General features: G+C 54.8%; 1 protein-coding gene across 1 annotated transcript in view; it reads right to left on the bottom strand.

The window, feature by feature from the left end:
- IPPK (inositol-pentakisphosphate 2-kinase) overlaps window positions 1-21,898 on the bottom strand; it is a 49,715-nt gene that overhangs the window by 19,331 nt on the left and 8,486 nt on the right. Inside the window, exons 2-10 of the mRNA XM_036278496.1 lie at window positions 21,622-21,669; window positions 19,562-19,657; window positions 15,470-15,536; window positions 12,148-12,269; window positions 10,753-10,842; window positions 5,290-5,348; window positions 4,779-4,851; window positions 1,480-1,759; window positions 434-584 (exon numbers count right to left, since the gene is read on the bottom strand). Coding sequence (XP_036134389.1) covers window positions 434-584; window positions 1,480-1,759; window positions 4,779-4,851; window positions 5,290-5,348; window positions 10,753-10,842; window positions 12,148-12,269; window positions 15,470-15,536; window positions 19,562-19,657; window positions 21,622-21,669 — 986 coding nt within the window. The remainder of the gene's footprint in view (window positions 1-433; window positions 585-1,479; window positions 1,760-4,778; window positions 4,852-5,289; window positions 5,349-10,752; window positions 10,843-12,147; window positions 12,270-15,469; window positions 15,537-19,561; window positions 19,658-21,621; window positions 21,670-21,898) is intronic.

Genomic DNA, 21,898 nt, shown 5'->3' with positions numbered 1-21,898 from the left:
GACCCAGTGGGGAGGAAGAATGCCCCCCCCACCACAGGTGTGGACCCAGCGCCCCAGCAGGAAGTCGGGGAACAAACCACCCTGCACAGCAGAGCCTAAGGCAGGGCCCACCAGGCCGAGAGGCTGTGGCTGTGGAGCAGCACTGCCCCCTGCAGGCTCGACCCTGACTCAGGACACAGCTGCCTGCCGTGGACTGTCAGATTCATGGGGTGTGCTTGCTTTTCCAGAAATGAACCCGTGGCCACTGGTCTAACGGGACCCAGATCCTCCTCCACACAACACGAGTTCCAGGGTGGGCCTGGCACCGAGCTGAAGGAGGGAAGGGGGCTAGGGGGTCACCTGGGAGCCCTGTGCTACCCTCCCACTGGAGCAACCCTTCCCCTCATCCCATCTCACACTCAGGGCTGCTCGGGCGCACAGGCCTGAGCCCCACCTCTGCTCAGGAAACTGCTCCAGGTACTGCTCCACCCGGCGGTACAGAGGGTAGAGCCCTTCGATGTCCAGCAGGTCTAACATCTGCACCTGGAGGGCTCTGTACAGAAGACAGCCCTTCGGCAGCCCCGAGCGCTCCAGGCTGCTGCTTCCTGCCGAGAACATAAAGGGAAACAAGGTGGCCGTCAAGGGTGGACGAAGGCAGCAGGCTCAGGCTGCGGGGCTGTGGGCACGTGGCCAGGCGGGCACAAGGACCAGGACAACGCCCGCACCCTGCCTGTGCCTCTCCTCCCTTGCAGCACCTCAACTCCACACCCGCCCAGATCTAGGTCTGGAGAGATGACCCTGTCTACATAAGACAAGGCACGAGATGTAAAACGACCATGTTAACAACGCAGACCCAAACCCACAGCCAGCTTGGAGAGGCAGGTGGGGTGTGCTGCCCGGGGGACCACACAGTTCCCGAAGCCACACAGGCAGGCTGCGTCGTCCTCCACCACACCCCCTGGCGGCACCAGAGGCTGAGACCACAGGCTCTCCGCACAAATGCTCGTCTCGGTCACTCCTGCCTGAGCCTGAGCGTGCTATGGGGCTGCGAGCAGACGGGGGACGAGGAGCCACGGACACTCAGGACAAAACCCAAACTAGCCACCGTGAAGCCAGTGCCACCAGTCACAGTCAGCTCCTGGGGAGTCCGAGGAGGAGCCCGGAGCCAGCAGCCCTGCAGCCTGCGTTCACCCCACCCTGACGGTCTGCCCTGCGGGGCTCCCAACCTCTGTGCCTGGCTTCTCCCAGGGAGAGCCGGCGGAGGAAACCGGCCCCCGGGTCTGTGAAGAGGACCAGCCAGGATGAAGTGAGAAAACACTCAGCAACCAGAGGACACACAGACACGTGGGCAGGATTTCAGGGAAACCTCACGGCCCAAATCTGGCTGCACCTTACCAACCCAGACGGAGATAGGAAGGGAGCCCCCACCGAGGGCCAAGGCAGGGAGGCTGGCTCTTGGGAGCCCGCAGGCTGTGCCCAGGCTCTGCCACCCCAACCTACCTTGGCGATGCAGACTCCTGCTGAAAGCGCTGGCTTCACAGACACATGGGCCCTGAGCCCCAGGCCCCAGCTTCAGGGCGCCGGCCCGGCCCTTGTCCGAGCCACTGAGCAGCACCCGTGTGAGGACGCGCACCAGCTCCCGGATCACAGCCCTCGTGCAGTGGGGCCCACTGGCCAGGCCGTTGGATGGGAAAAAGAATGGTTTCAGGTGATGAGCCAGCTCGCTCCAGTCGGTCGCAGGGCTGCGGGCGTCCTTGCAGCCATAAATCAGCTCCCCGTTCTTCAGGAAGGAAAACGGACAGGGGAGTGTCACCTCCAACAGGCAGGTAGGAAAGTACCTTCGTCCCCACCCACCGGGCAGGCAAAGGGACCTGACGCTACACGTGCCCATCTGGGGTCCCTGCACCCTGTGGCCCTGTGGGGATGCTCACTCTCATGCACCCTGTCATGACCACGAGGGAAATCCCACTGGGAGGTGGGACAGAAGAACGTTCTAAGACACTGAAGACCAGAGTCCTGGGCTGAAATACACTTCCTCAGGCACATGGCAGCCTGTGCTCCTGAGAGACACAGTGTCCGTCGGCCCCTAAGCAGAGAAACTACCAGCCGGTGTGGAAGTCTGGAGATGGCCAGTTTCCCAGAGCGCATGTCCTCTGCGAAAGGCTGGCCAGGCCACATCACCAGCGTGGAAACCCTCATCTCCAAGGTCGTCCTGTCCCCAAATCCACGTCCGTGAAGAAGCCTGCAGCTCGGACCTTCGCGGGGCTGCAGCAGGGTCGCCCGGTGGGCCTGACTCATGACTTCATGGGGGTCTGCATCTCTGGTGGGAAAGCCCTAAGGAACCCTGGTCCCCACTCCCGAGCAGCAGCAGCCTCGGGGGAGTGGCGGCCTCGTGTCCTCAGCTCCCTCGTCTGTGAGATGGCATCAACAGCCCACGGCGGCCCACGGCCACACCCCGGGACACGCACGCTCTAGTCCTCTCCACTCCAGAGGTTTGGGCTGTGTGACCAGCCGAAGGAGGGCAGAGGGGCAGTGCGTCCCCAGCAAGACTCTGATAGCAGAGGCCGCTGCTCCCACCAGGCTCTTCTCAGGTCACAGCAGCGTGGGGAGCACAGATCCTGGCCTGGCCACAGGAACGGTGAGGTGCGTGGTTGTCATGCAGCAGCAGACACACCGAGGAGGATGATGCCTGCTCTGCCCCCCTGTGGCAGATGGCAGTCAAGTCAACCCGACAACAGTGCGGTTGGGGCATCGGCCCTGCAGGCTCCCGAGATCAGCAGCAGGCACCTCCCGGAAAGCCCTGCTGGCACCGTCAGCTCACAGCAGGTGTCCAGGGCGATGGGGACTCAGCTAAGGCCACAGGACCAGGGACAGCACTGAGACGCTGACCCTTGCGACGGGCCTTGAGCGGGAAGAGGGTGCCAGGAGCGGAAGGAGCAGTCCCCAGGGGAGAGCAGGCCAAGGACGCGCTAGGCAAACCCCAGGCGGCGGGACTGGGACTCAGCCCGTGGTCCCGGCGGTGGCAGCACGGGCCCACCGTGAACTAGTCCCTCCTCCAGCCCAGGAGTGGCTGAGTGACCCAGGCACCGGAAGGCCTCTTCTCCCAGCGTCTGCAGTCTGGACAGCGGGGAAGGGAATTTCACACATAACACAGTTGCTCAAGGACCTCATGACATTTGGAGGGGAACCACCAACCCAGGCTCCATGACTACCCCCTGTGACCCCCCACAAGTTTCATAAGTGACCAGTGATGGGGTGGACAGAGCCACCGCCATGGAGTCTGTGAACAACTCTCGGACAGACAGTCTGATGGCGGCGGGGACAGACAGTCTGATGTCGGCGGCAACAGACCCAGGACACGTCTGCCCACAGGACCTTCATGACAATGGAAGGCGTGAGCCTCGGCAACACAGCCTGCTCGTCAGAAGTGACGAGACAAGAAGACAGACTGCAATGCTCCGGGTGTCATTTTAAAGCCCTGTCATGTCCCTTCTCTCGATCTTTCTTCTGAAGCCATCATCTCAATCTCAGGGGTCTCCGCACTGAAAAGCAGCAGGCCGCCGGGTCCTCGGGCCCGGGCTCCTGGCGGGGCGGGGCCGCTGTCCAGGCTGAGCCAGACCCTCCGCTCAGCGTTAGCGTGGGCCTGACGGGCAGCCAGCCGGCAGGCAGTCCGAAAGGGTCCGCTTCCGATAAAGTGCCAGCCTTACTGTAGGTTCCGAGTAAGTCCCAACATGAAAGAAAGTTTATTTTTTGAATTTAAATATAAAATTCCTGGTCCTTATGAGTTAGAAATATAAACTGATTTTGGATGTTTCCCTTTTCCAGATTTAGGAAGGTGGAGGCAGACGGGGAGAGGAGTCGGAGGAGGCTGCCTGCTGCCCGCCCACAGTCCTGCTTCCCACACACCTGCTGCCCACCCAGCGCTCGGCAGGGCGTCCACAGGGGGAGGGCACAGGCTGCCCGCCCACAGTCCTGCTTCCCACACACCCGCTGCCCACCCAGCGCTCGGCAGCGCGTCCACAGGGGGAGGGGCACAGGCTGCCCGCCCACAGTCCTGCGTCCCACACACCTGCTGCCTGCAGCCTGGGCCTGCTGCCAAGTCACACTCAACAGGACACAACCAGGGCTGGGAACAGTCAGAGGCAAAGAGAAAAGAAGATAACAAGGGGACCCAGGGGACACTTCCAACACCGGTCACAACGAGTTGCCCTGCAGCCCTGGGCCAGCCCTGCTCCCTGCACCCTCCAAAGCCCTGCTCCTACCCGCCTCCTGCCAGGCGGCCACCAGCCTCAGTGAGCCCAGGGCCGCGCCCAGCTGCAGGGGCCTGAGCCAGATGGTGAATGAACCCTTCCTCTGAACGGCCAGGACAGAACCCACCAAGTGACAAAGAGGTCCTCACATTACAAGCACCCTAAGTTTACTGGGAGCAAACGCACAGGTGTGGCCATCTTCTCCCACCTCAACCATACAGGCCACAGAAATACACAAAAGGACACCTGTGACAAGCCTGACCATGTCAGGGCCATCCTCTCCAAGATCCAGTCAGGGTCTGTGTGTCAAGGGAGCCTGAGACCATCGAGTGGTCAAGGAGCCAACACCACACACCAGCAGTCGCAGGCTGTCATGCTCATGGAATGGGACTTGGAAAAATGACCGAACAGACTGTGCCAAGGCAGACCCAGCCCACATGTCCTCACTGGCAAGGTCACAAGGACCAGAGTGCCGTGAGTTCACCTGGCTCAGTCCAGACACCTGCTGGCCCCGCCCCAAAAGGGCCATAAAACAGAAGCAGCTCTTACCTTGAAGATCTTTAAGTTGTTCTGTGCCTCTTGCAACAAACTTTTTAAGGCGAAGTACATCCTCTGCTTGTTTCTGAAAGGGGAAGGCGAAGGACAGGGTCAGAAGCAGTTCACGTTCGCCTGCCTGTGGCTCAGGGCAAACGGCACCTGCTCCGAGTCTCTGAGCCTTCCAGGTGAGGGGCTGCATGGGCCCCAGCCTTCCCTGCAGAGGCACCCCATCACTGCCCCAACCCCCACCTGCACTCAGCCCTTTCCTTGTGGCAACACCATCCCGGCTGCTGGTCCCACAGGTATCTTGGGAATCTCTACAGGCAACCCTTACCGCAGGCAAAAACCTGAGTGCTGCCCAGGGCCCTGACTATACATAGACCCGTGTGTCCCCCACCTCACAGAATGGCCCCTGACCAACCCCACCCCACAGAGTATTCCCTCAATGGACCCCTCACAGAAGTGCCCGCCACCCCACCTCCAGGAAGATGGCACTATGGACAAAGGAAAAGTGTCCTCTTACCCTGAGTAGAGATCGAGGGGACAGTACCGGCTTATCTGCTTCCACTTCCCAGTGGCCACCTGGAAAGAAGCCACCACCTGTGTCAGCTGTGGGCTGGGAGCAGCGCTGGGAGGGTCCCAGTGTCCAAGACAGATGCCACCAGCTCTGGGCACACATCACCACTAGCAGGGGGCTTGGCCCTCCTCTGAGCCCCTAATGTGGCTGCCAGCCCAGCCCTCCACGTGAGTGTGAAGCAGCAAGCACCTTTTTTATTTTTAGTTTTATTTTAGTTATTTTTTTATCCTCACCTGAGGACATTTTTGCATTTATCTTCAGATAGAGCGGGAGGGAGAGAGAGAGGGAGAAAGAAACATCGAGTGTTTGCCACACACACAACCCCAAAAGGGACCGGGGACAAACTGCAACCAAGGTACGTGCCCTTAGCGAGAACCAAACCCAGGACTCTCGGGTCCGCAGGCCAGGGCTCAAGCACCTTTCTAAAATGACATGGCTAAACTCTGGTACTCAGATACATTTTTAAAATGATAATATCCAGGAAAAGGAGGGTGTGGCTAATCAGTAATTTCATGTTGTTAGTAAGAGGAAAAATTAGCACAATCTTTTGAAAGGCAACTCGCTGATTTCCATCAAAATGTTAAAGGTGGGTGTCCCCTGACTCGGCAAATCTACAAGGAATCACAGGGCAGGGATGCTCAGTGCTGCCTCACTGGACAGCAAGACCCAGAACTGACCAAGCACATCACAACACATGTGCGCTCAGGGGCCAGGACACAGCAGGACACGTGGTCAGTGAGGAATGAACAAACGACCAGCTACTCACAGAAAGAGGGAGAGCTAAAATCACCAAGTCGTATTCAAGTCAGAGAGCAACTTGCAGAACAAAGCATATGATGTCACTTTTGCTAAAAAAAAATAAAAATAAAAAAGGATAAGTGTGTCATACACTTATACCCAAATATGCAAAGAAAACACCTTGAAGGATACACAACAAACAATCCTCAAGGATTATTTAAGTGAAAAAGCAGTTCGCGGGACAAGTGCCTGTGGAAGAACCCACATCTGCTGTAGATGTGCACAGCGCATGTGAGCACACGAGTGTGTAGAGACCGCACCACCCCAATCTCACGGGGCAGCATGTGTCCTTGTTGGCACAGGAAGGAGTCTGCAAGGAGGTACAAACTGACAACATGGTCACCTCAGAAGGCAGGTGGCCTAGCTCATACCCTCCCATATTTTATCAGTTAAATGAGCAGGTACTGAGTCAGCAGAAACTGCAGAGAAAGAACCTCTGGAAATTCTCTCCTCCATACAGGCAACGAGAAAACTGGCAAAAACTGGCAGAACCAATTAAAATGTTCATAACTTTGAAAATTAACCAAAGTCTTGTAACAATCTGGGGAGCATTTGTTCAAGAAAAACAGCCAGATCTAAGCAAGAACTGTGAGCTTTGTGGCTCTTTTAATGCCTTATTCCCACCTCCTTTCTAGTTCCAAAGGAACCCTGAAAACCACCAGCCCCAGTCACAGCGAAAACAGCAGCCTGGCAGCCTCCCGAGGGGGCGAACAGGGCAGGGGCTGCTCCAAAACCTCATTCCCAGGGAATGCAAATACCTGACCGATCTCATGGTCCCCTGTGTTCACTGTCTCAGAGCTCACAGGTACAAAAGGGCACCCTTTCCTAGGGGCCTTTATGAACATTATTCAGAGACACCTGTTCCAACATCACAGCTGCCTGCGATGGTGGGTAACAGTCGCGGCAAACAATAAGCTAAACCTAACACTAGAAAGAAAAAGCTGAGGAGTAAGATGCACACAAGGCTTTGAAAACCTGCAGCGTATCCTGGCCATCTAGACGGCCATGCACAGGCTCTGGAGAGACCTGAAAAGGCCCTCACCTCCTACAGATCTGAGGCTCGGTGAGAGTGAAGCTGAGCCCTGGACGGTTTGGCTCAGCGGTTGGAGCGTCAGCCTGCGGACCAGAGAGCCCCGGGTTCGGTTCCCACTAGGGGCACATACCAAAAAAAAGAAAGTGAGGCTGAGGTGGACTGTGACTCCCAGGTCTCCGCACACACAGAGCCTCTCGGCAAAGAATCTTACTGGTCCAGGCATAAGAACCCTCTTCAAGCCACTAGCTGCCCACTAAGTAACTGAGCAGAGACTTCAGAAACCACAGGCAACAATAATACAGACTTCTCAAAATTAACATAGAAAAGTCACTAAAAACACAAACAATGAAAATGACAACAGCAGCAATAAAAAAACTAGAAAGGTTGTAGAGTCTGATTCCCACAGTGCCTACATAATATTACTTAAAATACCCATTTTCAGCAAATCATTACAAGATATGCAAAGATCCATACTTTCAGGAAAGAAAGCAATCAATGGGCTGTCACTGAGGAGGTTCAGATATTAGACTTATTTATACAAAGACTTTAAATACATTATTTCACTTATTTGTTGAATATAATGAACAAAATAAGCTGATGAACAAAACAGACCCAGAGGCATAGAAGTAGGGTGCAGACTGACAAACCTCAGGGTGGGGGAGATAAACCAAAGAATTATATGCATAACCAATGGACACAGACAACAATGCGGGCGGTGGGTATTGGGAAGAGGGTGTCAATGGGGATAAAAAAGAAACATCTGTAACAAAAATTAATTAATTTAAATAAAAAAAAAAAAGTAGTTGGCCACACAGAAGGCTACCAGAGTTGGCATTCTATCTCCATTGTTTCAGATGATGCCTGAGAGCCAAGCTCACTGCACTCCCTGCCCTCCACCAGGACACATCACATCTGTCACAGCTACAAGCACTTGAAAAGGGGAATGCCCCCTAGGAAGTACCTGCACTACCGAGGATGAGGGTGGGAGCACAGGATGAACAGGCAGTAGGTGCACTGTTGCCGTGGTGCACAACACCTAAGAAATAAGCCTCCCTTTCTTCAAAAAAAATCAGTATGCAAAATCCAATTGCTTTTCTCACTCCAGACTCATTAGGATGGATGGCTACTATCAAAACCGGAAGATAACAAGTCATGTTGAGGACGCAGGGAGCTGGAACGCTTGTGTACTGTGGTGAAATGGCACAGCTGCTATGGACAGCAGAATGGTGGTTCCTCACAGCTAAAACCAGCATCGCCATATGATCTAGCAGTTCCCTTCCGGGGATACACTCACACAAGTAAAAGCAGGGTCTCAGAGCGATCTCATTCACATTCATAGCAGCGTAACAGACAACAGCCAAAAGGCGGAGGCCACCCAAGTTCACTGGATTGTCCAGCCCTCAAGTGGAAGGACATGCTGACACCTGCTGTGGAATGGATGAGCCTAGAGGACATCATGCCAAGTTAAATACTGTGTGGTTCCACGTATATGAGGTGCCAAGTAGTCAGGTTCATAAAGATAAAAACCACAATGGTGGTTCTCAGGGACCGAGGAAAGAAGGAAATGTGTTGTTGTCTAATGTGTATAGGGTTTCAGTCTTGCAAGATGAAAAAGGGTCTAGAAACGGACAATGGTGATTGCTGAGCAACACGAATGGACATAATGCCCCGAACGGTAAGGGTTAAGATAGCGCTACTATCCAAAGTAATCTAGGAATTCTGTCATGGTTTGCAAAAATAAAAAATCCAATCCTCGAATTTGTAAGTAATTGTAAAGGGCCCAAAATAACATAAACAATCTTAAAAAAGAACAAAGCTAGAGGACTAACACGTCCTCATTTCAAAACTTACTACAAAGTCACAGCAATCAAAGAGTGTGGTATTGGCATAAGGACAGACATACAGACCAATAAACTAGCGCAGGAACCCTAGAAACAACCCATCACATCTATGGCCAAAAGACCTACAATAAGGGTGCCAAGTCCATGCAGTGGAGAGAAACAGTCTTTAACAAAGGGTGCTGGGAAACTGGAAATCCACAGGCAAAAGAATGAAGCTGGACCCCTACCCAATACCACGCACACAAGTTAACTCAGAATGGATTACAGACCTCATCATAAAAGATAAAACTCTTAGAAGAAAACAGAAAAGTTTCATGATCTTGAATTAGGAATGACTTTTTAGACATGATACCAAAAGCACAGGCAACACAAGAAAAAGCAGACAAACTGAACTTGGTCAAAATTAAAACCTCTGTGCATCAAAGGACACTATCAACAGAGTAAAAGGAAACTGACAGAAGAGGAAAATAGGTTTACAAATCATATATCTGATAAGAAACTAATACATAACATACAAAGAACATATAAAACTCTACAGCAGAGCCCTGGCCAGTCTGGCACAGCAGTCTGAGGGTTGGCCAGCGGCTCTAAGGTTAAGGGTTCAATTCCCAGTCAAGGGCATGTACCTGAGTTGCATTTCAATCCCCAGCCCTGGTCAGAGTTGTGCAGGAGGCAACCAACAGATGTGTCTCTCTCACATCAATGTTTCTCTCTCTCCCCTTCTCCCCCTTCCACTCTATCTAAAACTCAACGGAAAAATATCCTTGGATGAGGATTAACAACGACAAAACAAACAAAACAAAATGCCTACAACAGAAAAACAACCCAATTCAAAATGGGCAAAGAGCTTGAATAGACATTTCTCCAAAGGAAATATTCAAATGGCACAAGGAGCACAGGTAAAGATGCTCACCATCCCTGTTAAAGAAATGCAAATGAGAACAGCAGTATGCTGCCCAGCACATTCCCTAGGGTGGCTGCGACCACAGACGGTGACAGCCAGGGTCACAGGGGACAGGGAGAACACTCATGCACAGCTAGGGAGAACAGTTTGACGTTTTCTCAAAAAGTTAAACACAAAACTGCCCTAAGACCCAGCAACTCCACTCCAATGAATGTTCCCTGGAGAGATTCAAAGAAGTACAGGTGCATGCACGTTCATAACAACACTATCACAACAACCAGAAGGTGGAACAAGCCACACGTCCATCAGCAGATGAATAAACAAAACATCCCCATGCAATGGAGTTGTAATCAGCCTACAGGGAATGAAGTGGTGATACACAATGCAACATGGATGAACCTTAACATCATTATACTGATGAAAAAGCAATCACAAAGGCCGCATATTGTACAATTTCATCTACACAAAACATCCAGGACAGGCAGATCACACGGGGCTGACAGGACAGGGGACTGGGCAGTGCCTGCTCCAGGGGACAGAATCTCTTTCTGCAGTGACAGATGTTCTGGGATTAGATGGTGGTGATAAATTATACAACTCTGAGAAATATACTAAAATACACTGAATTTATATACACTTTAAACGGGTAAATCTTAGGGTAAGCAAATTTTATCTCAACTTAAAGCAACAACACAAGGTGACTATGACGCGCTTGTGAACTGAGAGTGAAAAACCCAGATCCACATTTCCTCCCACTCCTTTGGAAACTCCGCAGGTGCTCACGCCCCACGTCCAGGCCCCTGCACGCCCGAGCAGGACGGGCCTGTCCTCACCTTGAGGTGCTGGTGCATGCAGTACCGGCACACCTTGTGCTTCAGCTCATGCGTGACGTCACTGGAGAAAGGAATAAACCCGCATTTTGGCTGCGAAATAAAGGAAGAAAAACTGCTTAGGGAAATATCCCATGCCTTTAAGTAGACATATGACACAAGGCAACACTCAGGTGCAGCAGCAAGTGTCCCCAAAGCTGCTTCTCTCCAGCCCCGTGGGACCTCGTCGCCTCGTACACACATCTCTTTGCTGCTACAGAGTCAGAACTCTCACTGGGAAACACTGGATTGAACAAGTCAACACAGTTGCTTTGTTTTTTCAAACAGGAGCCAGGAGCCAGGAGCCAGAAAGACTGGGAGTGCAGGCCCGCCTGCTCCCAGTTCCAAGAGACAGAGCCTCTTCCCTCTGACAAGAATCCATAGATGGGAGGTGCCATATGATGGCTGCTAGGCTCCCAGAATGTCTGGAACCTCAGTTGCCTTTTAAAACCCACGGTCCCTGGGCAAGCACAACACGTAAGGCCTGCGCGTGGCACCGCAGCTCTGAAGAGCGTGCCCCATCGTTTGTGATGCCTGAGACACTCATCCTCTGGTTGTGGACCAGATCATTAGTCCCCCTGAGCACACGGGTGTGAGTGCTCAGGGCCCAGGGTGTGGCCTGAAAATCACCACCAAAACAGTTCGGAAAAGGGAGACACACAATGGCCTGGGACATCTGGGAAGCTTCCCGAGGAAGACTTAGGCAGCCACCCTGGACACTGGGCAGCAGAGCTGAAGCCAGGGGCCTGGCCCTTCAGCCACCACTTCCTCCACCAGGCGAATGACACCCTTTTTGGCCCCCCTCAGGACTCCTGGCCACTACAGACCAGGGCCTTGAGAGTCACATAGGTTTCTGGGCCTCTGGGGAGGGCTCTCCTGAACAGGATGGAAACAAAGGAACAGAGTGCCCACCAAACTAAAAGGCAACCCTCAAGATGTCCTCCTGGAACACAGCATACACTGTCACCACGTGGCATGGCACAGGCTGGGGGCCTGGTGAGCTGCACCCTCCAAAGAAAACGGGGAGGATGGAACCCAAAGCACTTCCTCTTGGTGGCCATCAGCCAGGCTTGGCCCTGGCCAGTTTCCCATAGCAGCACCTTGGGAACAGGCCTAAATCGAGGGCCCTGGGTAGCCATGTCCCTTGGGTCTGGCCCGTGGGAGAAACCAAAGAAGGAAAGTGCAGGCGGCAAGCTCCAGGCGCCTCTGGGAGTGCGGGGTCCCTGAGAAGGGCTGTAGGCCCAGCGTGGGTAACAGCAGGAGCTGTGGGAGAGTGTGCTCTAGGCACGGACCATGGACTGACAACCCGAACCTACCTTTCCCTTCTCCCCACACCACTTCCCCTTCACAGCACCTCACCTTGATCTCCACACACAGAATCGGCCGGTGCTCAGCAAAATGGTAGGTCTGAAGTCTGGCTAAATTGGGAAGGCACAGCGCGTAACCACTGAGAGTGTCCAGGTCCTTGTCACAGCGAGATTCTAGAAAACAGCAAGGAAAATACCTGAGGGTCAGTGCACAGGGTACAAGATCACCTTACAATGACTCAGGCAATTCCTGTTGAGGAAAGGTCAGCCTTGCCTAACTAAGAAAGGGCTGGCCTTGTCCTCTAGCTCCTGGAGGTCACCTCTAAGCACTGGGGAATCCTGCCTGAGGAAGTCCTGGGGCTTCTGAGTCCTGTGGTGTAACACTGTGATTCACGGAAGGCTGTAGGCTGAGGGCAGCTAGTCAGCTGTGTCTACATGCCCATCCCCAAGATCCGTCAGAGCAGAGCTCGGCAGACTCCCTGCTCGGCACCTCCATGCGCTCACACTTGCTGGGAGAGGTGAACAGGACTCCAGGAGGAGAGCATGGGCAGCTCCTGCTGTCTTCCTGGGCCTGCCCCTGCGCCTCTTCAAGCCAGTGGTCTTGACTGTGTCCCTGGGCTGTGATAGGCCATAACCATGAGGATATAGTGAGTTCTCTAGGTCCCTCTAGCAAATTACCAGATCTTGAGGGTGGTCTTGGGGACCCCCCAAACATTCAATTGTCATCAGAAGTGATGGATGTCTCGGGGACTGTCCCCCAATTCCACAAGACCTTTAACCCGGGAAGTGAGAGAGGAAGAAGGCAGCAGCCTCTCCTTTCCTCTCACCGGTTCCTTTGGAAGACAAACTCCGCAACTTCCTGGGCGGGCCGCTAGGAGCTGTGCTGTGACAGTCACAGTAGACACATGTGGCCTCCAGACCCCGGGCGAAGTGGCTTTCCTCCTGTCACACCAAGGCTGATGACAGTCATTATGACAGTGGGGGACAGTTCCTATTACTGTTAAGTGGTATAAATTTAACTGCTATTATAAAATAAAATAATGATCCTGAGCAGCATTGCTGCTAGCTAGACAGCAGAACCCGAGAGCAGTCTCAGCCTGTCTTAGTCTAGATGGCAAAAGAGCCAAGACACAGCCCTGTTTTTAAAGTAGCCATGACCTCCTCCCCTCATCAACCACTCACACAGCCCCGCCCCTCATGCACCACTCACCCACACAGCCCCGCCGTCTCATCCACCACTCACAAAGCCCCGCCCCCTCATCTACCACTCACAAACAGCCCCACCCCCTCATGCATCACTCTCACACAGCTCTACCCCTTCATCTACCACTCACACAGCCCCGCCCCCTCATGCACCACTCTCACATACACAGCCCCGCCCCCTCACCCACCACTCACCCACAGCCCCGCCCCTCACCCACAGCCCCGCCCCCTCACCCACCACTCACACACAGCCCCGCCCCCCTCATCCACCACTCACACATAGCCCCGCCCCCTCATCTACCACTCACACACAGCCCCACCCCCGCATGCACCACTCTCACACACAGCCCCACCCCCTCATCTACCACTCACACAGCCCCGCCCCCTCACCCACCACTCACACACAGCCCCGCCCCCCTCATCCACCACTCACACATAGCCCCGCCCCCTCATCTACCACTCACACACAGCCCCACCCCCGCATGCACCACTCTCACACACAGCCCCACCCCCTCATCTACCACTCACACAGCCCCGCCCCCTCACCCACCACTCACACACAGCCCCGCCCCCCTCACCCACCACTCACACACAGCCCCGCTCCCTCACCCACCACTCACACACAGCCCAGCCCCCCTCATCCACCACTCACACATAGCCCAGCCCCCTCATCTACCACTCACACACACAGCCCAGTCCCCTCAACAACCACTCACTCACAGCCCCGCTCCTCAATGCCCCCAAACCAGAGGCCCCAAGGCACGGTGCCCCATTAGCTTTCCTTTTCCAGTGAAAGAAGCAGAGCCTTTTCCATTAGCCAAGGGCACGCCTTGGCTGCCTGGCTGTGCTCTGGGCAGAGGCATGTCCATCTCAGTGACACAGATTTCACCTCTTCTCTCCGACTGTGAGAGGGGAGGCTTTGACACGGTCTCTGTCACTAAGTCATGACCAAGTCTAAGAAAGACACTTGAGGTGATGGGAGCAGGTAGGTGAGGTGATGGGGCAGGTATGTGAGGTGATGGGGGAGGTAGGTAGGCAATGGGGGGAGGTACATGAGGTGATGAGGCAGGTACACGAGGTGATGGGGGAGGTACGTGAGCAATGGGGAGAGGTACACGAGGTGAAGAGGCAGGTACACGAGGTGATGGGGGAGGTACGTGAGCAATGGGGGCAGGTACACGAGGTGAAGAGGCAGGTACACGAGGTGAAGAGGCAGGTACACGAGGTGATGGGGGAGGTATGTGAGCAATGGGGGGAAGTACACCAGGTGATGGAGGCAGGTACACGAGGTGATGTGGGAGGTATGTGAGCAATGGGGGGAGGTACATGAGGTGATGGGGCAGGTACACGAGGCGATAGGGGAGGTACACAAGGTGATGGAGCAGGTATACGAGGTGATGGGGGCAGGTAGACGAGGTGATAGGCCAGGCACACGAGGTGATGTGGGAGGTATGTGAGCAATGGGGGAAGGTACACGAGGTGATGGGGCAGGTACATGAGGTGATGGGGCAGGTACACGAGGTGATGGGGGAGGTACATGAGGTGATGGGGGAGGTATGTGAGCAATGGGGTGAGTTACACCAGGTGATGGGGGCAGGTACACGAGGTGATGGGGGCAGGTACACGCGGTGATGGGGCAGGTACACGAGGTGATGGGGGAGGTACACGAGGTGATGGGGGCAGGTACATGAGGTGATGGGGAGGTACATGAGGTGATGGGGCAGGTACTGCCCATAGCGTTCACATCCCGTCTTCTCTAGGAGGACCCGCAGGCGGGGTGGGTTCAGCTCTGGGAGGAGGTCCTCAGGCTGCAAACCCATGAGGGCCTGGCTCCTCCTCCGTGCTTCGGGTCTACCTTGTTTTCCTCCGACTCCTCCAGGCCTCCCTGCAGCCTGCCTTCCCTTCCCCAAGTCTCCCCTAACCCTCAGCTCCCTCTCAGCCCAGTGCATATTTATTTTATTCCTCAGTTCTAGGTCACATGTCCTCTAAGTGGCCTGGGTACCAAATGCCCAGCATTATATTCATGGGCTCCTGGGATCTCCACACCTGATGATCAAGTTTCTGGCAAAAGAATGCTGAAAGCTGCATCAGCCTAACATGAGTAATAGTGTCAACACTTTTCAAACGGGATAGTTTAAATTACAAAGGACATTTCTGTGAGAAACCCTTACCTGGTCTTTCAGACTGTATCTTTACACAAAGCTGTTTCACAAAGTCTAAAGGCAGCTGAACGACCTCCTGTAAGGACAAACATGAAATACTCAGCATGGGCCGCACAGCAACGCCACAGAAATGCACACTGAAAGAGGGTGAAGAAAATGGCCCTGGCCAGTGTGGCTTGGCGGTAGAGCGTCAGCCCGCAGACCAATGAGTCGAGGGTTCGATTCCAGCCAAGGGAACATACCCTAGTTGTGGCCGGGCCCTGGTTGGAGTCATGCGGGAGGCAACCAGTCGATGTGGCTCTATCGCGTCGATGTTTCTCTCTTTCTTCCCACTCTCCAAAGATAAACAGAAAAATATCCTTGGGTGAGGATTAAAAAACATAAAGATGGTGAAAAGGGTAAATGCATGTTATGTATATTTTAGCACATAAAAAATAGTCTGTGGGCCTCAGGAGTAAAAGCTGCTGTTTCATTTTAGGGACATGTCCCAATTAAACAGAGACACTAGCTTCTCCGCCCGCCCCAGAGTGGTTGGTGCTCATGGTGGTGGTGACCAGTAGCCTCACGTCACCCAGTGTCCACCAAGCACCTCCTCTGTCCTCACCGAGGCCCTGTCTGCTCACAACCATGTCTGGGGAGCAGAGCAGGACCAGAGGCAGCTGTCTCTGCAGACACCCGAGGCCTCTCACACCCCCACCTGAGAAACGGCTCAAGGAGAAGGGTTTGATCCGATATGAATCTCCAGGTGAGGCGTCCTATATGCCCTCAGCCACAGGACTTGGGGGCCCAATACACTGTGCATTTGGGCAAAACAAAAAACAAATTTTCTCCACTTTGCCGTTTCTTTGCAATTTCCTGAAGTGAAAGTTTTAATCCATGTTGCTCACCATCTTCTGCATGTTTCCAGGCTGGCAGAGTGCTGACTCCTGCAGTCCCAGCAGGACGTGAGACCAGCCTAGACTGCATGCCAAGAACCTGACTGCTGACGGGCCACACCCTCTCCACCCCACCCCGCCCTATGTGTCAGCGCAGCCTGGGACTGCCCATCACGAGGGGCTCAGCCTGTGGCCCTCCTGTCACCTGTGGCCCTCCTGTCACACTTCTGCGTGGCTCTGATCCACTTGATCAATTACTTCCCAGCCTGCTGTACTAGCTCACCTCGTGACTTTGTCATTTACCTTTACAAGCTATAAACTGATAAAAGGTGAGATGCTAAAAATTTAGTTCTGAATTAGGTAAGGTAAACAATGGAAAAGAGTGGAAACTATAAAAATCTGAAAATTCAAAAGTTAGACAATCTCACAATACTCCAAGGTCTCACTCCGCTTTAAACAAAACAAAGGTGTGGCCCTGGCCAGTTTGGCTCAGCGGTTAAAGCGTCGGCCTGGGGTCCGGAGAGACCCGGGTTCGGTTCCCGCTGGGGGCATGTACCTCGGTTGCAGTTTGTCCCCGGCCCTGGTTGGTCGTGCGGGTGCCAGCCACTCGATGTGTCGCTTCACATCGATGTTTCTCTCTCTCTCTCTCCCTTCCTCTCTCTCCCTCCCACTCTATCTGTACAAAAAATGGAAAAATATCCTCGGGTGAGGATAAAAAATAAAAAAAACAAAGGTGTGAAGCGAGCAGAGGGCAGACGAGGGATGCCGTGCAGAAAGATGAATGGCCCCCAGCCCTCTCAGGACACCCGGGCCCGCACCCTGCGCAAGGCCGGGAGGTCAGGACCACCACACCCCGCGCAGGCCCACGCACAGCAGGCGTCCTGATGCCCCCAGCTGGGGGAGTCACGGCCCAGGCGGGAGCCATCAGTGCAGTGACAGGAAGATGGAGAGGCGCAGATGGATCGAATCCAGAGCCAAAAGTGGCTCAACTCCTCTCCAGTGTCAGGGAACTGCCCCGTCTAAGTGCATAGTCACCAAGGTAAAAAGTAGAACATACTTCTTTAAACAACTTTAAATTCTTGATTTTATAATGTATTCTAGTTGTGTTTTAAGTCAGACTAAAGTGTTCCTAGTAGGCATTCCTCCTGACATTGGGCTACATTTACCAACCCGATTCAGACTCACAGACATGCGAACCCTGCGTCTGCCTGTCGGACGGAGACAGCGCCCACAGAGCCCGGGAGGCGGTGATCAGCAGCGCACTCGGTCAGCACCCGTGCAGGGTACTAACTTAGGGGAAACTGTACTTAAGTGCACAGAATCAGCTCAGGAGACTGTCACTGGAAGGTGTGGTCACACCAGTTTCCCTGCCGACAGGCATCTGCCCTCAATGGGATGAAGGGATGAGACGGCCGCAGAGAAGGACAAAGGGCCATCAAGACTGGAGGGGCCTGGCAGGTGAGCAGCATGGCTCAGTGTTCTAGAAGCTCCTTCGGGAGAGCAGCATCCCTCATGCATCCTGTGTGGTGCCTGGCCAAGGCTGCCACGCAGTGTCTCAACTACCCTGGTATGTGAGATGCAAACCCCTGCAGGCATGAGGGACAGCCTGTTCCCCATCTCCTAACCTCCAGCTCCCATGGAGGCGGGCCCAGACCAGTGTCCAAACCAGCAGGTCGGGCCCAGAGGCAGCGCAGGTGCCCGCTGCCGTCTCTGGCAGCCTGGTCTCACCCTTTGGGAGCGCTCACCAGGGCTACACACTGGCCTACTTCGTGTCAGTGGTGGAGAGAACAGTGGCACATATGCATGCTGGCTTTGCCTGCACGTGGTCTTGTGTGGATCTGAGATGTGCCAGGGCCCGAGTGGCAATCCCCTGCGGTCATCACATCCACCTGGAGGAAGAGCAGGTTGTGTTCGCTTTGGCGCTGTCTTCATGCAGAGGGGAATGTCCATCAGACACATGCTCCCAGAATGCATCCTGTGGACTCCCCTCACACACCCAGAGCCTCGTCCACTCTGGTGGGCAGAGCATGTGTGCCCTGGGCCTGGGGACACCCTGACACTGCTCCCACTTACCAGGCCATCTTGGCTGGCTCCAAGCTCCACCACCCTTCTTCACAGTGACCCAGGCAGCGGAAAGGTCTAGAGCCCCTGATGCTGTGATACAGAGACATGCTCCCACTTGGCCAGACGAGCACACGCTCTCCTCCAGGAGGAAGCTGGCGGCTGCACCCGTGTGCACTTGGGCACCGTGCGCCAGCTTGGCTCCTGTGAGTCCCTCCACACTCCTCGGCTGGCTGCACAGCCCCCAGAATGCTGTGGATGACAGGTGCTCCGGGCCAGGCAGCTCTCAGACCAAGTGCGGGAAGCGTGCTGAGTCTCAAGGATACTCAGAGCCCTGTGGTGAGTCCATGTGGGAGGTGCTGAGACCCAGCCAGAAGCCCGCACCACCCCACCAATCCCTGGATGGACCACTCTGGAAAAGGGCCTGATGTCCTCAGATGAGGCTGCAGCCCTGAGGGACGCCCAGCACCATCACCCACCACACATCCTGAGCTGGTCAAAGGATGCTTCTTGGAGGGTATTTTGCTGTCAGAGCCATTAAAACCTACTTCACTAAGCTTCCCTAAGCTTCAAGGAAACACTCCCTTGACTTCCTTAGTATCGTTTTTCTCAGGACAGACACAAAGTACAGTATTTGCAAAACAAAAGCAGTGCTTTCTGTGTTCAAAGTGACCAGCCTGTAGTCTGTCCAGGTCCCTGATCTACAACAAGCAGCAAGGCCAGCAGACGCCAAGACAGCTGTCCCAGGCGTGGACCAAAGCCACTGTGGCTTCCTACGCGGCTCCCTCCCCGAGTGTCCAGACTGCAGCCCGTGCCGCGGACAGGCACTCCTCCCAGTTACGAGACCAGGAAGGGCCAGCGGCGCGGACCAGCAGGGCACGGGCTCACGGGGCCCTGGGCCTGGCTGCACAGCCCCGTGGCCGCAGGCAGAGGCGCTGCCACGGCAAGTGGGGGCCGCAGGTGCTCGCTCGGAGCCCAGGCTTCCTAGCTAGAAAATGGGAGCAGTCCCATATGCTCTGCTACACCTCGCAGTGCAGCAATGAGGAAACAATACTCGGGAACTCTGTCACTAACACGAGGAGCTGCCATCAACTGTGACGGAGAAGTTGGTATCACTGATACAGATCGTACCCATGAACGTAGATCCATAAATAAAACCACTTACCCCACAATGAACATAGTTCTCCCCCAAAAACTCTTTCATGACATTTTTGCCGAAGTCCACTATGTTCTGTAGGTGCTGGAATATTTCTTCCGAGGTCTGTAAAAAAGCAGCACAGGAAGGCCTTACTGACCAGGACCTCGAGGAAGCACGAAGGGAGTGGACTCCGACACCGCCCCGAGCCCGTCACACACAGGGCTGCAGAGGGCGGCCCTGCACTGGGAAGAAGGTGAGCCCGCCAGCAACCGCAGGACCCACTGAGGCTTCTGCCCCCTGCCTCCCAGGCCTCCCTCTGCCGTCTACGCAGGGCCCCATGTGACCCACACCCGTGCCAGGAACACCTGTGGATTCTACCAGCAGCCCCGTGCACACCTTCCAAGGACCTGAACTTTGGAAATCTCTCGTCCAAAAATCACTAGGTATTTACATTTTATTCTCCAGCCTCTAAATAATGAATAAAATATTTTCTCCCAAGTCAGATGTTCTTAAGGAGCCAATAGGCTATGAGATTTGGGTGAGACAGAAAATCAGCTCTGTGTCCCTCCCTCTGACCAAGGCAAAAAGTCCAAAGGGTCCATTGCAGGTCTCTCTAAAGGGTGAGCGCGCCATCCTCATCACAGGCAGGACAGGTGGTGACTGACACATGGCTTGCTTTAGGAGGGTCCGGGATGGAGCTGCCACCCGTGCCCAGAACACGTGCGGACCACAGCCTGCGTCCCAGGGCACGTGCGGTGTGACTGCATGAGAACAAGTCCAACAGAACAGCCCAGAACACCCAGTGGCTCCATCCAGCTGGGGCAGAGCTTCTGAGAAAGCTCGTCTCGTTGACAGAATCACCACAGGACTCCCCACTGGGAACGCAGCTGATATCGCACCGCCCTTCACATAATGAGCAAAGGCAAATTGTTTGTTGCCTTGGAAGACACTGTCTCAGTAAATGAAAACAGGAAACGCTGACAGAGGCACAAGTCTGGGCTCTGCAGATGCTGAGTGCAGAGGTGGGGCTGGAGGCGGCTCCCAGATGTTCTGGTCTCCACTTGGACTCCACAGAGACCAACCTCCCGTGAGGCTCCCTTCTGCAGCGGAGAAGGGCGGCCCTCTGCCTGCACCCCCGTCAATGCCCTCCCCTCTGCACTGCCCCAGCTGTCCCCAGACCTCAGGGCAGCTCCCCCGCTGCCTCCTCCCACAGACCCCTCTTCTCTTGCTGTGCGGCTAACCGACGCCTCTCACTCCTGCTGCCACCACCACCCTTCCGCAGTCACCTCCCTCCCTTTCTGGCTCTCTCCATGGCTCATACAAAGCAGCGACACATCGACCCTGTACCCCGATGCTCTGCATTTCCACTCACCACCCAACCACACCCCGTCCCCACTGTGAGGCTGTGCCCCCAGCTCCTGCCTTTGCTCCCCTTCTGAGATAAGAGTTTGTGCTTTAGAGCAAGGCCCACAGCAGCTTCTGCGCCTCCTTCCCTCCCCCAGGAGGGGCTCTGAAGGGCTCTTCTATGGACCCCACAACCGCGGAGATTCAGCTAATTCCATGTGGACATCCCACCTCCAGGGAGACAGACACTGGACTCAGCGGTCGGCCAGTGCCTACAGAACAGCGACAGCTTTCTGCGGGTGTCGACAGCGCTCTGCCTGGATGACTCAGCAGACAGAAACCATGCTCATCTGAGCTGCCTGACGTGACCTGGAACACTGTCCCCCTGACAGCGCCCCAGACTTCTCTTCACAGGTACAACTCCACAGGTAAGGGACACAGGCAGCAGGGTGTAAGGAGATCACCATGGCGCAGCTGAGACCTGGCCCGGGGACCCTGGCCAACCAGCAGGGCGCTCTGAACTGAACAGGGTGACTCTTAGCTCCACACCAGGGACTCCCCACAGCAACCCCACCAAGTCAAAGCAATGGGCCCTGTAGAAACCAGAGACACACCCGTTTCTGCACTGAATGCTGTGTCGTATTTAAACTTCCACAATTAGCATTCATACTCCACATCAGAATAAAATCAAAGTTTCTCAAGTCATTGTTTCAAAGGCTGGGCGGCAAAGCACACAATCTTACCTTCTTCCTGCTGGGAGGGAACTTCAGGAAACGCAGCACCACACAACGCTGTGAGAAACAGAACAGAGTCTGATCAGTGCCCACTGGAGCCTGGGGGTACGGGCGGGTGGTGGTGGAGAAGGGGCTGGTGCCCTAGGGCTGTCCTCAGCAGCTTGGAGGTGGCACCCTCCATAGACAGCCCACTGGCCTGAACACCCAGTGCCTCCAGGGAGGAAGACCAGCACTGGGTCACACACCAGAGGTCACACTAGGGCCACAGGGCAACCAGGAATATCTG

The sequence above is a fragment of the Molossus molossus genome, unplaced genomic scaffold, assembly GCF_014108415.1.
Source record: "Molossus molossus isolate mMolMol1 unplaced genomic scaffold, mMolMol1.p scaffold_m16_p_29, whole genome shotgun sequence".
In the NCBI taxonomy this organism is placed as follows: domain Eukaryota; kingdom Metazoa; phylum Chordata; class Mammalia; order Chiroptera; family Molossidae; genus Molossus; species Molossus molossus.
Note: the sequence above shows the minus strand (reverse complement) of the source record. Positions and strands in the feature narration are given on the sequence as shown.